General features: G+C 40.0%; 1 protein-coding gene across 1 annotated transcript in view; it reads left to right on the top strand.

Annotated features, from left to right (window-relative positions):
- The window catches only part of tspan17 (tetraspanin 17), a gene marked incomplete at its 5' end in the record, with an annotated part of 25832 nt that extends 10522 nt beyond the window's left edge, over positions 1-15310 (top strand). Inside the window, 7 exon segments of the mRNA XM_005916398.3 lie at positions 5639-5689; positions 8589-8735; positions 9444-9614; positions 10100-10225; positions 10439-10486; positions 12031-12147; positions 12386-15310. Of these exon segments, the coding sequence (XP_005916460.1) occupies positions 5639-5689; positions 8589-8735; positions 9444-9614; positions 10100-10225; positions 10439-10486; positions 12031-12147; positions 12386-12451 (726 nt within the window). The 3' untranslated portion in view covers positions 12452-15310.
- Positions 15311-15774: the final 464 nt, after the last annotated feature.

Here is a 15774-nt window from a genome sequence, read left to right as displayed (position 1 = left end):
AGTAATCAGTAAAGTAACGGGATTACTTTTTTGGGGAAGTAATCAGTAATTAGTTACTGATTACTTTTTTCAAGTAACTTGACCAACACTGTTCTTAACACTATTCAACAGGGCCGTCAGAATAAAAATGAAAAAAAAAATAAAAATGTTATGTAATACGAAATAAAAGTGCCAGTAGTATTTAAACAAAAGACGTGCTAATAGAAAACTAAAAATGGCTTCTGCCCACAAACTCAAATAAATATTTAAAAGAAATCAAAAAGATTTTCTTTTCCAGTCCAAAATAATAAGTTTGCAAAGTTTACAGATGATTCAGTTTATGACTTCATGATTGCAGTGGAATGAGGCTTGCTCTTGTCTTTGAGATGATGTTCCCAGCTGCTGATAACTAGACATCCTCTCTGTCATGACTTCAGCCATTTGAGAGGTGCAAGAGCCCCCTTTTAAAACCAACTCATCTATACGCCTGTGCTTAATACTAGTAAAACAGAACAAAACAAAATTAGAAAAGACAGTTACCAATCACTGTAGTTGTATATCAAAGTTTCTCAGACAGTGTAGTGTTCAATGCAAATGAAACTTTATAACCCAAAGAATAACTACCTAATGTAAGGTGGAAGAGGTTTAGTAGAATAAATGCTAATATTAGAGTGAGGAAAAAATAAAAGACTAGGAGACAGTGTAGCTACTCCTGTTTAATGGTTTACTATCACATTTCACTCATTAGCTAACAAAACTGAAATGGTGTTTCTTTAGCAAGTATCATCCTGAGGAGTTTCTGAGAGGTCATCTAACATAAACATTATTAACATAAACTTAACTCTCTAAAATTGACCCGTTCGGAGTTGACATCACAGCTCGGGGTTCGTTCGTGAAAGGAAAGCGCCGCTTTGCATAGTCTACATTTAGGTTTCTTTTCTGTGAAATGATATCATATTTTTTTAAATGTCTGTTTCCATTTTCTGCCGTCCTCCTGTTTTGTCGTTTGTGCTACATTTCCTATTTTCTACTTGTGTTCTGCTTCTTTTCACAACTAAGACCAACACATGGTGTCAGAGTGCGCTTAGTGATATTTCTTCCTTTTTTCTATTCATTCATTCTGTCTCAGAATCTGGTGTTGAATCTTTAATGTTTATTTTCTTTGGACGTTCGAATTAAGTTTTGATGTAAAGAATTAAACTGCAAAAATAGTATATATATTTTGTAGCCATGTGATGCAAAATGAAAGTATTAGTAGTAAAGATATATGTTGTGGAATGTAAGGAGCTTAACAATTTGCTCACCCTGTTGACATTGCTGCTGAGATTGAGAATCACGGTGTCACACTATCCCCCTCATTAAATATTCATTTTTTTAGGGAGTCATGGAAAGGGGATTCACACTATATCCTGTGTGTGTGTATGTGTGCATGCGTGTGCAGGAGTGGGGAGCTTGATTTGTCTGACAGTTAGTAGAGGTTAATGGGATCAGCTGGCTTAGGGAGGCATCTTTTCAAGTGTTGATAATCTCTTAGTCCACATGGAGAGAAAACCCTCGCTCTGGGAAGGACATATTTTACAAGCAGCACTTGACACCGGAGGAACCTTGATTTGAATAATAATGCAAATAAAGAGACATCTAGATTCAGACTTTATTTAATTAGTTTCTGGTAAAATACATAGGTTTGACAGAATGATCAAATTAATCAAAAGCAAAAGAAATGCATTATCCATGCGGGTGAGATTTAAATGAACAGATCCTGAGTGTTTTAATAACATATTGTTAAAAAACCAAAGGTGGTGACTCGTACATTGTTGTGTTGTACAAAGAGATTAGTGCTGTAACGATTTATTGAGTATTTCAAATAATTCGATTGTAAAAGAAAAGTTTTCGACAGAAATTCTTTGCGTCAGCGTTTCATTTAGCACACTACTGTCACCATGGACAGACAGACGCAAGGGTTTAACCCACATTTGCGACTAAAAACAGACTTTAAACAAAAACACTGATAACACAACAACAGCAGATGGTGAGCTCGGGTTGAGTGAAAGAAAACATGTTTCTACCGTCCAGAACTGCAGCGCTGTTCCTGTCCTCTCTGTTAAAACCTTTACTGGGGAAAAGGTAGCAGGTTTCCTTCATCAAAGCACCTGATCAACAAAGTCCCAAAGCCAGCTGTCTTGCTTAAGGAGTTTCTTAATAAGGTGAAGGACGTTTGCCACAGAGAGTGGTATTTAGAGATTTGTCTCACATATCTAATTCTATTGCCACAAGCTCACCTGAATTTGATTGAGGTTGTGAGAAAAGTTAGTCAAAATAAGGATGTTACGCAAGCACTATACAAAGACAGTTTGTTCTTTTTGTGTTGTGTATTCTTTCAGTAAGTTCAGTCTAAAATGTACTGGTCTTTAAAGGGAAGTTTGATTTACAGATAAGGTTCCAAAAAGCACAGAGCACAAACACATACTGCCAGTTATCACGGTAAATATTTCACAATACTGTTTAGTTGATCTGTCCTGTCAAATCTCCGCAATAGATTAAAAAACAAACAAAACAACACATTCAGTAGAAATTAGAAATTTCAGGAATCCATCCCGTCTGAAACTTACATTAACTTTATAAAGTATAAAATAACAGTTCCCAGACCCCCCCCCCCCCAAGAATAAATTAGTACCAGGCATAGATGTCTCTTTAACACTGTCTTCAGTGCCACCTCAAGCTGTGGCAGGAGGAAATACGACCTGATGTGGGAAACAATGATTTATTTCTTGAACGGAAATAAAAAATAATAATAAAATTGGTTCTATAACCAAACACCATCCAGACACCACAAAATACTTTTGTGGTGTCTGCCCTTGTAGAGAAAAATTTAGTGTTTTTAGGTCTAGACAACCCAAAATGTGATGTCCACGTAAGTGAACGCCAGGTCCTAGGAGGTTAAAAATGACTTGCAGAATCTAGATGGGAGATGTTTTGATTATGTACTAAAGTCTTCCTTGGTATCGACTGATGGGGTTGGTTTGTTAGATTTCTTAGGTGAAATCAAAAAGACTGGATGAGCTTAAAGATGCAAGATTGAAAATTTTAATACTATGCTCACCAAAATAATACCAGGATGCTTGGCAAGTTATTTGATATTATCCAGTGAGGAGGCAGAGTGACATCCCTAGTGAAATAACAACAAACACTTCGATTGAAAGGGGCGAAAAATGTTGGTGTCTGTATCGGGTTTTGGACATTTAGTTATTTTAAAAGCCTGTGTGGTGTACCTCTCTGTGTGTAGATAAATGTTTGTGGTGTGTAACTCTGGGTACTGGTACTGTTACCAAATGCAGCCTAAAAGTGATATGGAGTTCTCTTGTAAACAAGTAATGTTTTTCACTATTACTCAGAATGTGTTGTGGTTTCCAAGGTCTGATGAGCCAACTAAATGCATTTCCGTGAAAATATCTGGTTTTGTATGTTTACTGGCATGAACTCTTCCTGATTAAGCGGAATATTGCGAAAGCAGTAGCTGGACTGAGCATGTCCTGCTTGACCCTCTCAGATAAAAATGTTTCCATTAGCAGAACTGGAAAAATGCCACAGCTTACCATTCATCTTGTTTCTTACTGCATAATTGAATTACAATGATTTTGGTGGATTTTGGTGTGGTTTAAAGCTGCGTGCCAAAGATTAGGTAAATTTTCTGACTCCTAACTTTATTTAGATTTCTAAAAACATGGCGATGGGTTCATTGAAAATTGGCAAAAACAGTATGTTGTTTTTTTTTTTTTCTCTTTTCCTTTTCCTGCCCTGGCTTTTGAGGCTGACTACAAGTTCACTATTCTTTTGGGAGGACAGGCAAACAAGCTACTACTGATGAGATTCCTGGATAGATTGTGTGCTGCTCTTTTTGTGTTGGTGCACAACTGTGGTAAAGCGGTGTAGTGTAGGGACCTACAGGAACCATTATCATATCCAAAAAAAGGTTTTTTGTTTTTTTTTTAAATAAACTCCTGAACCATGGAAAAGAACTGGAAAACAGAGCACTTATGAGCAAGGCTTCTTCTGGGTGTAGTCACTAGAGGTGGAAACTGAGAGCAGGCTCCAAAATGTCCAGTCTATTGAATTGCTTTGCCTCCAAGCTTTTCAGTTTCTTTCATCAGTGCGTCAAAGCGTGCTAAGGTTGCACTTTGCAAAACAATGATGTGAAACTGATTGGAATTTTTGCACACCTGAGTCATATGCTTGCCTTTTTCTGCTCTGGTCCTATATGCTGTTCAGACTCGGATAATAAAACTGTTGTATTGATGCTAAAATGTCTTCTTTTTTGCCAAAAAATATTGATCAGCATTGAAGTAGAGAAGCAAAATGAATGAAAGCTTCCATAGATTCCATTTTAGGGTTGAAGCCAAGCTTGACAAAGCTGCTTAAGTAGTTCAGTGCCCCAAATTGGTTATTAACATTCAAATATAGAAAAATGAAAGCAGCATTGTACAAATGTCCTTATTTTGAATAAGTGAACTAGTAGTTATCCATGTTGTCTGGCGACTCTGATGCATTGTGTTGCTGTGCATTTCATGCCGCAAGACGCAAGTGGTTTCCTTTGTCACGGTTTTCAGATCTTTAATCTGCATGAAAAACTTGAAGTCAAAGGCTAAGTGCTGTAATACTCCCACTCTGTCAGTCTAATCTCTTCTGATGTCTGCTTGCATACACTGACTCTTCCTGCTTGTCACTTTCCAGTTGAATCTACCACACCCTTCGCTACAGACGCTTATATAACTACCAGGTCAAGGCAGCCCCCCCAATCCAACTGCTGACTGCTGTTGTTGTTTGCAAGACTGTCACGTTGATCTTGTTAGGTGTGTGCTAATGGGCTGCCATTAGTTTACCTGCTTCTCGCGATTTAATCAGCTTCCCAACAAATGATTTAACACAATTTCAATGGAGCTATTATATTTCAGGCATTACCATTAGAGTTTGCCCCCAGCTCTCTCCATCGACATCCTAAAACTCTTATGAATGCCATTTTGTAGCAGCTAAGCAGCTGATTAGACAGTAACATTTCTACGTGTAAACACCAGAAACCGGTGATTTTTCTCATCCTGTTGCTATTCTGTTGTTTTTGTGTCATTTTTGCATCTTTAGACACCGTGGGCTAGTAACACAGCCACTTGGCTTTCAGTCAAGTTGAAGCAGTGAGCCTTAAACTCGTCCTACACCGGGATGAAAGACTAATATTGGACGGATTTTCTTTAACCCTTACAGCAGCTCAGTGTAATATCTCTGTGACTTAATCTTTGAAGAATTCACTTTATTTAAAAGCTCCTAAAATCAGTTTTTCTTTTATTGGTCTCTTTCCTATGTGATTCTCTCTGTTTTTTTTAAGTGCACTGATAATTAAAAATGAGAGATCCCTTTGTTCTTATGTGAATATTGTTAGAAAGGATGCAGTGGATGACAAAAGATGAACTAGATTTTTATTTACCACAGTAAAACTCAAGCAGTTCTGCTGTTTACATATGTTGCCAGGGGGACACCAGTGTAATCCACACCACTCCCAAACCATTCCCGGTCTTGCTACAATAACAACCGTATCATCTGTAATAAACTGCTTCAGTTTGTATCAGTTGCCTCCCGTCTCACAGCCGCCTCTCTGTGCTTTGTTTTACAGTTACTAGGAGCTGCATTCTTGGGTATAGGCTTGTGGGCATGGGCGGAGAAGGTATGTATAAACACATGCACACAAACACGCTGGCTACGGGTTACCACATAGCTAAAATTCTTCCAGATATCCTAGCTGTAATAAGCTGGAAGTATAATTCATCGGATGGAGTTTGGATGTAAACAGCTTTTGAGAAGAGTGGCGTGGAAAATAGAAGCTCCATTCCTGTAACACTTTGTAGCACTTAAAGGCATATAACCTCATAATGTTCCTGGTAAACACGTCTCAGGATATGAATTATGCTCACTGCTGCAGCTCCAGTGTGATGTGTAACTAAGTTTTGTTGAACCAATATCGAGCTAATGGTTAAATTGTTTTTCCGGTGATTGGAGCTTTAAATGGCTGTGGCTGCAAATAAGGAGCCATAGGGTCCAAATGACACACTCATTTGACTTACAGCCACCAGGATTTGAATGCCTTGTGCTTCGTCTCGTATGAAAGCCTGTTGCACGATAAATTGGATCGTATATTTGCGCAGGAACTGGTTCGCTGTTTATTGTCAATGCTGGACAGGCTACAAAGATCAGGTGTTGCCATTAACCTCTCGTGTGCAGTGAGTCATGGCTACGTTCAAAACTTCTTTCAGAGGAGTTACCAGTCAATTTGTTCATTAATTAGCAAGAAATCGCTGCACAAGCGTGGAACCATGTACTGATTAGTAACGTCTGGTCATGAACTCTGTGCAAATCGGCCTGCGCTGGAGTACCTTTGTGGAGCAGCGTGAATAATTTAAAGGGATTAGGGTGAATGATGAATAGTGGTTGCTGGAAAGTCGTAATGGTGAGTTTGGGTCTCAGTGACTAAGATGATTAGTTTCAAGCCTGCTGTGCACAGCCAGACTACATTATTGTTTCAGGGCCTCCTGCTAAAATTTAAATGCGTGCAGTTTATTCTGCAGCAGTGCCATAAAAACATGAGCATCCAGCATTGCCTTCATCCTACAGTTTTGTCCTTGCTCAATGCAGAGGGAGATTAACTCAGTACGAGAGCTGTCTCGACTTTAGCTGCAAGTGTTGGGCATGTTCACTACAATATATGACAAGCAAACAGGATGTCAGACTGAGAGTGGATACACATAGTGGTTTCCTTTTTCAAAATAACTGAAAAATATGGCAGGGATCAGGGTTGTACAAAAATATGTTAATAAAACAAGCTTGAAAACGTTTTTATGGAGCTTTCGCAAAGTACCTTCTTTAGTGTGCTATCCAGAAACAATAACGACGCCCACTGTTACTGCGGAAGAAATACTAATTTCATTTCCTGCTGGATTTGTGTGATGTTTGCTCACTTCCAAAGAAATAAACTGTCTCTATTTTTCATTTTAATAATAATAATAATAATGGATTGCATTTATATAGCGCTTTTCGGGACCCCTCAAAGCGCTTTACAATACCACTATTCGTTCACTCTCACATTCATACACTGGTGAAGGCAAGCTACAGTTGTAGCCACAGCAGCCCTGGGGCAGACTGACAGAGGCGAGGCTGCCATATCGCGCCATCGGCCCCTCTGGCCAACACCAGTAGGTGAAGTGTCTTGCCTAAGGACACAACGACCGAGACTGGGCTCGAACCGGCAACCTTCCGATTACAAGACGAACACCCAACTCTTGAGCCACGATCGATTTTAATGAAGACAGCCAGAATATGAACCAAAAATGTAGGGGGAAAAAACCCACATTTACAGTTATAAATTGATTTCCAAGGCTTTGAGTGAGATAGGTATTTGATCTCCAAGCAAAACATGACATATAGTACTTGGTGGAGAAACCTCAGTTGGCAAGCACAGTGGTAAGATTTTTCTCATTGCACTGAGCCCCAGACTGAGGGCGATTTATGTTCATTTTCTATTTCTTTCATTTCGGAATAATCGCACCAACAGTTGTTACATTCTCACCAAGTTTCTTGGTGGTGGTGTCGTAGCCCATTCCAGCCTTGTGCAGGTCTACACGTTGTCCCTGACAGACTTTGACAGCTCTTTGGTCTCGCCCTTGGTGGTGGAGAGGCTGGACAGGTGTGCTTTGTACGCTTTTTACGCTTAACAGGCTGAGATCAGGACTATCCTTGACTGATTGATTGATTGGCTCTGTGCCCACACACACTCGTGGGAGCCAGAATTCTGGCTGGTTTGCAGAGGATGAAATACTTGTTTCACTCAATGACATGTGAATAATTTCATATGTAATGCAAACTTTATGTAATGTGTTTTTTCTCAAATTTTGGATAATATTCTATCTACCTCCATTAAAATGAAACTATCATAAAGATTAGACACTAATCATTTAATTGAAAATTTTGGAAAATTCAGCCTAAGATCAAATTTATTGCATCAAAGTTGCAATATACAGTATAGTTAAGAATTGGGAATGATTACATGTGAAGTCTGTCTTGTTGTAAATAATTCTAAGAACGCAGAGGCTGACAAAATAAGATGGTGGTCACACTGTGGCTTTCAGAGAGGAGAGTGGAAGGACAAATGTCTCTGTGTTTTCAGGAGGCTTTGAAGTTTGCCTCTTGTGAGAAGTTACTTGTTTTATAATTTTGCCACAAAAATGCCATAGAGTGAGTGCATGTTGCATTTAAACTGATAACAAAACCTCAGCGAGGTTCTTTATTTTATTTTGAAAACATCACATTGATCTATAAGAATGTAATGGAATAACAGTATTTCAGTTTATTAAATTTCCCTGCTACAAGTCTGCATCTGTGAACGGGGCCCAGCAGGCTGTGACATTAGTTAAATCTCACTTTTTCTCTTTGACATCACAGGCTCTTCTCAAGGTTAACTGTGTTTTTGTAAAAGGAGAATTTTTACTGAGACCTTGTCATAGGGATGGTAAGGATTGATTTTGGAAATATTATGGTCTGAATTTTAACCACTCTTTTGTCTTCCCCCTCAGGGCGTGCTGTCCAATCTGTCATCCATCACAGATTTAGGGGGCTTTGACCCTGTATGGCTCTTCATCGTCGTCGGAGGGGTCATGTTCATTCTGGGCTTTGCTGGATGTATCGGAGCGCTCAGAGAGAACACCTTACTGCTTAAATTTGTAAGCCACCTCTAGGCTTTATGTGCACAGACACTGTTTTAATTATTTCACACCCCTTAGATCTGCACTTCACACCAGGGCTGAAGGTATCTGTGTAGCAGGTGTCACTTTGACTCGTCTGAGCCAAATGCTATGAATGATGGTGTGGCACATCATACCTCATCAGTAAACCAAATCCTGTTTAATGATCAGAAAGGTATACTGATCCACTGAAGCCTATTTTTTTTTTTGTATGCGTATTAGGCAGTTCTTTCTTCAACCACAACACCACCAGGATTTATTTGGGTTCAGCTTTATTGATAAAAACCTGTGACTGACAGAGACAAACTCGCCTTGTTGCTGCCTGTGATTCTGAGTAGCTATTAACTCCAGCAGATGTCCATTAGCAGCAGTAAATCAGGCATCAGCGTGAGGAGCTAATGCGGCTTTTTTGCATTTATCATCAGCATCTTCTCCTACATTTACTGTAAAGGGATTATTCAATAGGACCTGTGGGAGTGCAGTTTTTATTGCCACACTCTCACTTAGCAAATCAGGACAGGCCCTACAAACTGACCTGCACAGGAACATTACATTAAAGATGTTCTTACACTCATTTTTAAGCAGAAGCGGGGAAAGGCACAGGATTTTCTTTGGTGCTCCTTGTTCTCTGCTTGAAGTGACAGGTGTATTGTTTTCTGTTTGCATGTGTTTACTTGTACTTTTCAGTTTTCTGTGTTCCTGGGTTTGATCTTCTTCCTGGAGCTGACTGCAGGGATCCTTGCCTTCGTCTTTAAGGACTGGATCAAAGACCAGCTTAACTTTTTCATCAACAATAATGTCAAGGCATACCGCGATGACATCGACTTGCAGAATCTCATCGACTTTGCCCAGGAATATGTGAGTTCACCCCCACCGATGGTATCTCTTATCTTAAAATCGTTCATGTCTCTTTGCTGGAAGAAGTTACTCCCTTTCTTAGAAATGCGGCTGTACATGTGAGCTCAGAAAATGATGAGTCAGCCTTGTTATGGTAAGAATGAAGAGACTCAGCTGCTGCAAATGTGGAGTGGTTTTTCTGATTAATGTGATTGTATTTCGGTCAAATGGCTATCCAATTATATGGAGGAAGCAGTTGAGATCATTTGCTCCTGTGTGTAAATGCTAGGTTCTGTCATGAGGCACCCTAAAGGCGATTAGATTGGCTTTTGTGTTCATACTTGAATCTCACTGTTTGTAGTCATTACCTGCCATAGTAAGCTAACAACCTAGGCTGACCTGAGCCAGCCTGTTAAGGGCTCAGATGGCAAGATCAAAGAAGGTACATCTGTGTGTTTACTAGAGTTAGCTGTTTAATCTCTGCTTGTTGTTGTTTTTTGTCCCAGTGGTCATGCTGTGGAGCGCACGGGCCTGACGACTGGAACATGAACATCTACTTCAACTGCACTGACAGGAATCCCAGTAGGGAGCGCTGTGGCGTTCCCTTTTCATGCTGCATCAAAGACCCTGCAGTGAGTCGCGTTTCAGCAGCACAAACAACTGTCCATAATCAGCTTTTTGTTTCGTGTAATACTCTGTAGCCATGCATCATGTGTGTCAACATAAGAAGTTTCTCTCATGCAAAGAGTCATTATTTCAAACCTTCTGACCTTAGGTAAAATTGTAACGGATGAATGTGGTCGAGGATCCCATTTTAATCTCCATTTGGTTTGGGTTTTTTGCAGGAGGATGTCATCAACACGCAGTGTGGTTATGATGTTCGGCAGCAAATGGTTGGTATCTCTTCTATTTCTGTAGATCTCTTTAGACAAGGAAATCAAGGAAATCTGTAATTTAGAGTCCCAACAAATTGCAACGCTTAACCAGTTCTCATACGATAGAGTCAGCTGCAAATGTGGAGTTCTGCAGGAAGAAAGCAATCTTGGTTAAAATGATGCAATGCTGCTGGAGAGAAATACTCCCGAGGGCGAATTGACTGACAGCCTGCAAACCCGTTTGACTGAAACGGTCTAAGTTGTCGAACGCAGAGTGACGGTTGGGTTCATTTGTATTGGACTTGATTGTCAGTCGATCAAAAAGTGAATTTGTGTTTGAAATGCAAAGGAAAACCAATTAAATGTGAGATTTTATGGCATTCTCTGCATTCTCTCTTTAAAACTACTATAGGTAAAACCAGATGGCTGGTGTTAGATATAGAGAACATAGTGGGTTAAGTAGCTTACACAGACTAGTCTGTATGCTTCTTGCCTTAATAACAGATTGTTCTTCTAACAGGGATAATTAGGCTCCAGTTATAGCCTCAAGAGCAGCCTTACTACACTCTGTAATTGGCGACTCAGTGGGTTATGCCAGTCCGTTCCCCTTTCCTCTGTGTGTGTGTGTGTGTGGGTGTGGTGGTTACAACTCACTGCACTGCAGTCAGAAAGATTGCTGTTGCTAGGCGAGCTGCAGTACAGTGAACCACCTGCCATTGAGTTGCTATGAATTCATTTTCTGTGCGCTAACACCCTGGCCATTGACATTTTGCTGAAACTATCAGGGATGTGCAGAGAGTTCCTGTGCAGCACCTGAGCGGGGAGCAGGGTGGGAAAGAGGAAGAGCAGGAAGTATGGCAAGGACAGGAGCACAACAAAGGCAAAGGGCTGAAATAGCTTTAGAGGAAGTCCACAGCTATAACAACATTGCATTTCCTGCTATTTTTTTTGGCTGCAAAGTGGCTCTCTCTACCTCATTGGTCTAAAACTAGATTTCAAGTTCTGGGAGAGAACAAAAGATTTTCCTGGTTGACTTGTCTGAAGGATAACAAAGAATGAATTGTACAGCGGCACTGATTCTTATCCCCTTTTTAGTTTCGTTGCAGCGTTAATTAAACCTGTTTTTGTTTTTTTTGTAAAAATGTTCGTGTCTGAGTAAAGCACGTACATCATCAGCTGGATCCAAAAGCAGAAATGGCCATCTGTCAGGCAACAGGAAACAGCTTTTGTCTGTTCAGTCCACCAGTGTCCTTGGTGGAAAAGAATACACTGCATTGATAGTCAGCGTAATTGAGAACACTGACATGTTGCAATCTTAGGCTGTGACTCAGCTTATCGTGAGGTCTTCACGCCCTCATCAACTGTGATGGAGTCAGTGGGCAAAACACTATCTTGTGTTTGTGTCCAGCATTAGTCATAGGGCAGAGTACCAGTTTTTGTTTAAATAATGAGCAATGCCAGCTTCCTCTCAGAGAGCTGATCATTCAATATGCTGTAAATTAAACACGTTTTCTCGCTCAAAACTTTAATGCACTTGAATTATGCTCATGTTTGTGAAAAAGGAGTTGGACCGGCAGAAGTTTATCTATACGAAGGGCTGCGTGGGACAGTTTGAGAAGTGGCTTCAAGACAACCTGATTATTGTAGCCGGCGTCTTTGTTGGAATTGCACTTTTACAGGTAATGAGCTGTTGTTTGGAGATTTCTCACACTAAGAAACCTGCTGTATCGCAAATGAGGCCTTTAATTAACACTAACAATAGTTCTAGTTTTTTGATTTTATGTCTTCGCTTCCATCTAGTGTTGAGAACATGTAACTGTAGTTTGGTTTTTTTTGTTTGTTTGTTTTTTTTTGCCTTAATCCGGTGACTTAAAATCCTGTGTGGCCTTTTTAAAAAATGTTTTTATTTTCTTCTAGATTTTTGGTATCTGCCTTGCTCAAAACCTCGTGAGTGACATCAGAGCTGTCAAAGCCAACTGGTGACAGGAGAATTGAAGTGGGGCGGCCCCAGCACCAAACTCGCATAGCACACCGTCCGGCTGAGGCGGACAGCCGGCAACTTTTGCCACTGAGCTAAGCAACACACACACACATGCTCTCACACACCGATATGTGTGTGAGTGACGCTTGAAAAAGAAAATATATTTCACAGACAAACCAAACAGTCAGAACTTTGTTTACCACTCAGCTGGGATTTTAACCCAAATATACAGAAGAGAGTCCTGCCTACTTTTTTCCCCCCTCTATTATTTTTTTTTTTCTTTCGACAAATTTATTTAAGGCACGCAGTTGCACAAGGACTCCAGAAAACTCGGAGATCAGAAGCCATGGATAAAAGACAAAACAAAATGAGGAAAAACGTCTGCTTTTTAAAAAAAAAAACAAGGAAAAAACACCTCAAGCAACATGTTGTCACAGAACCTTTGTCCTGCTCCGCAAGGGGGCTGAAGATCTTCCCTTAAAGTCAGCTCGCACCCACCTCCACACTTCCTTCTCCTCCAGAGGACGATGACTGGCTGGCCACATGGATTCGTCTGCGTGTCATTTTTCTCCTTTGTGACCTTTTTTATGACCACTAAAAAAACAAACAAAAGAGAGACAAAAAACTGAACACTGGTCGGTCATATCTGCAAATTTAAGTCACTTCAAGAGTTTTCTGTTCAAGTTCAAATGTAAAAAGTGCCATTAATTTCCAGTTTTGTGTCCTTCCTGTTCTGTACATGGAACTTGTGCACCTCGACCGCCCCCTTCCCTTATACCTCAGGGCCTGGCTAAAAAATGTGTTTCCTGCCGCCAGTTAAAAGCATATCTTATTTTTCCATCCGTGTCTGTTGAATTTAGATAAACGCCAAAAGTTACCCCATTCGCCCTATGGTGATTGCATCATCTGTTGATTGAGTGTATTGTATGACATGAAATAGTAAGGATTGTAAGTGTGTGCTATACAGAGAAAGGGGGTTTAATGATAGAGGTTGTTGTTTATCTCCGAGCATCCCTCAGGCACATGGGATTGCTAGTTTGGGGCCTTTTTATCTTTTTTTCTTTTTACTTGACTTCTGTGTACCATATTTGTCTTATATTTTTCTCTTTGCAAAAGAACATATGTCTGTTGTTAAAGATGTTCTTTTAATTCTTCATTCATTTCCTGTCATTTATAGATAAATCTGTTCTCGGGTTCATTGTTAAGCTTTACAGGCACCTGTTTTACTTCCAGCTCATCAGTCAGCTGCAAATTAGCTTCGTATTGTGAATGTTAGCGGTCCTAATGGAGACCAAATAATATCATTAGCTAACTGCCAAGGTTTTGTCTGGCCACAATTCTGTTGTTATTAGGAATGCCAAACGATAACAAATGGCATTTCCACGGCCAAAATGTGAATTCATTGTCCCTCCATGTGGGAAGTGCCAGTTGAACCTAGAAATCAAATGACAATTAAACAATGTTACAGTAACGCTTTTATCTTTTAATTCAGTGTTGTCTTTTTTATTTTTTTCTTTTTGGATTGTTTTTTTTTTTAAAAATAGAATAGCAAATACACGCCGTACCTTTAATATTAGCGACAGTCTCAATATAACATGAATGCTGCTTTTAACTTTGACTAGATTATTGATGGTGTATTACAATAGTCGAGCTAACAATCTATCTCACGTGGCGGCATTTGTAGAAAACGGTCTGGCCGCTACGGTTTCCATCTGAGGAAATAGTCACATTGTTTTTCATGTTAAAGTTTACACATTATACGTCACCGCCTTTTTAATTATTATGGGGTCCCCCCCCCCCAATTTATTCAGTCATTCAGAACACTCTTGGAGTGAGTTCAGTTCTGCTATAACTGGCTTCACTCAGTAATTCTGTATATTATTCAAAGCATTTAACCACAACAGCTGTTTCTGGCTGTCACAATGTCATTCGGATACATTGCACAAGCTAGATTAGGAACGGATTTACTTGACTGCACACACAGGTCCATATATACACTTTAGATATATACACACACTCTCAAAAATGAGAAAACATGTTTGGAATTGCAATGCAGACTAGCTGAAAGATGAGTAGCATTAATATTCTGTGAACAGTGCAGGAAAACTTTCCCTGCTTCTCTCTCAGAGTCGGTCTGCAGAATACATATACATAGGAGTTCTTTCAGCGACGCCACCTTAAGATCGTCTGTCGTGTGCACATGTCACATGTTGCTTTTCACCCACGCCCCCTCCCTTTTGAAAAAAAAATCAAGAATCTACCTGATCATAGTGCACCTGTTTCAGAGCCTCTACCATTCTGATGTATTTTTAAACATCGGGCTCTTTTGACAAAAGAGGAACACACGACAAAGTGGGAGTCATTTGAGTTTAGGCGCCGCGAATGCACAAGTAGAAATATCGCCAGCGGAGAACAATGCATCTGCACAAGAGCGACAGAGCCTTAATGACTTCTCCCCGGTTCAGGTAGATGCGTGTGTATAGGAGAGGCTCATTTATATCAGCACTTTAGGTCTAATCAGTGAGTAACAGCTTCCAGTAATCTCCAAAAACAGATTTCATTTAGAATAAATATGGAGTCGTTTTACAGGATGTACTTGCAGTTAATTCTCACCTGGAGTTATATTTTCGTGACGTGCCGTGAAAGTTGTTTGTCATGCTTTGTGTGTGGGCTTCTTTGATTTCACTTACTGTTCAGTCTGTTAGATGAATCTGGATGAAACCTGTGTGTGTGTGTGTGTTTTGTTGTTTTCTTTTTTCTCTTCCCTCCATACATCTGTGGGTTGAAACGAATGTGTGCCACTAATTAACAAATGAGAAAGTTTAACAAATCTGTGAAGCATTTTCATGTTTTTTTTTTTTTGTTGTTTTTTTTCTCTTCTAAAAATCTTAATTGGAAAGTCTTTGCTCAGGGTCTTTAACACACCGTTCCCTCCAAAGACCAAAGAGAAATAACAGAAGAGTGCATTTGCATAGGATGAGATCCTGTGTTATGTTTGATGAAGTGAAGAGCTGCAGCCGTTTGAGTTATGCTGAGGATCTGGCTGAACGCAGGCGGAGGCCGTGAGTGTCAATTCTCCTGGACTACAGTTCTGCAGCTCTTAAATAAAAACCGCTCTGCAGCCAACATCATGCTTGAATGGATGTGCCAAGACAGTCACCTTGGTAATAAGGATAATGATGCCATAATAATTCGCAGTAGCCGCCTGGCAGGATTTAAATATGCAGACTCCACAGAGGTGAACTTGCTCGAGTATGTTTGTTTTTAACGGCTTTGGCTAATTCTGCTTTTGTATTCCTGTAATGCAGGGTAAAGCAGGAGGGAG

This window comes from Haplochromis burtoni, unplaced genomic scaffold (genome assembly GCF_018398535.1).
Source record: "Haplochromis burtoni strain Fernald_Lab_line unplaced genomic scaffold, NCSU_Asbu1 Contig_19, whole genome shotgun sequence".
Classification (NCBI taxonomy): Eukaryota; Metazoa; Chordata; class Actinopteri; order Cichliformes; family Cichlidae; genus Haplochromis; species Haplochromis burtoni.
Note: the sequence above shows the minus strand (reverse complement) of the source record. Positions and strands in the feature narration are given on the sequence as shown.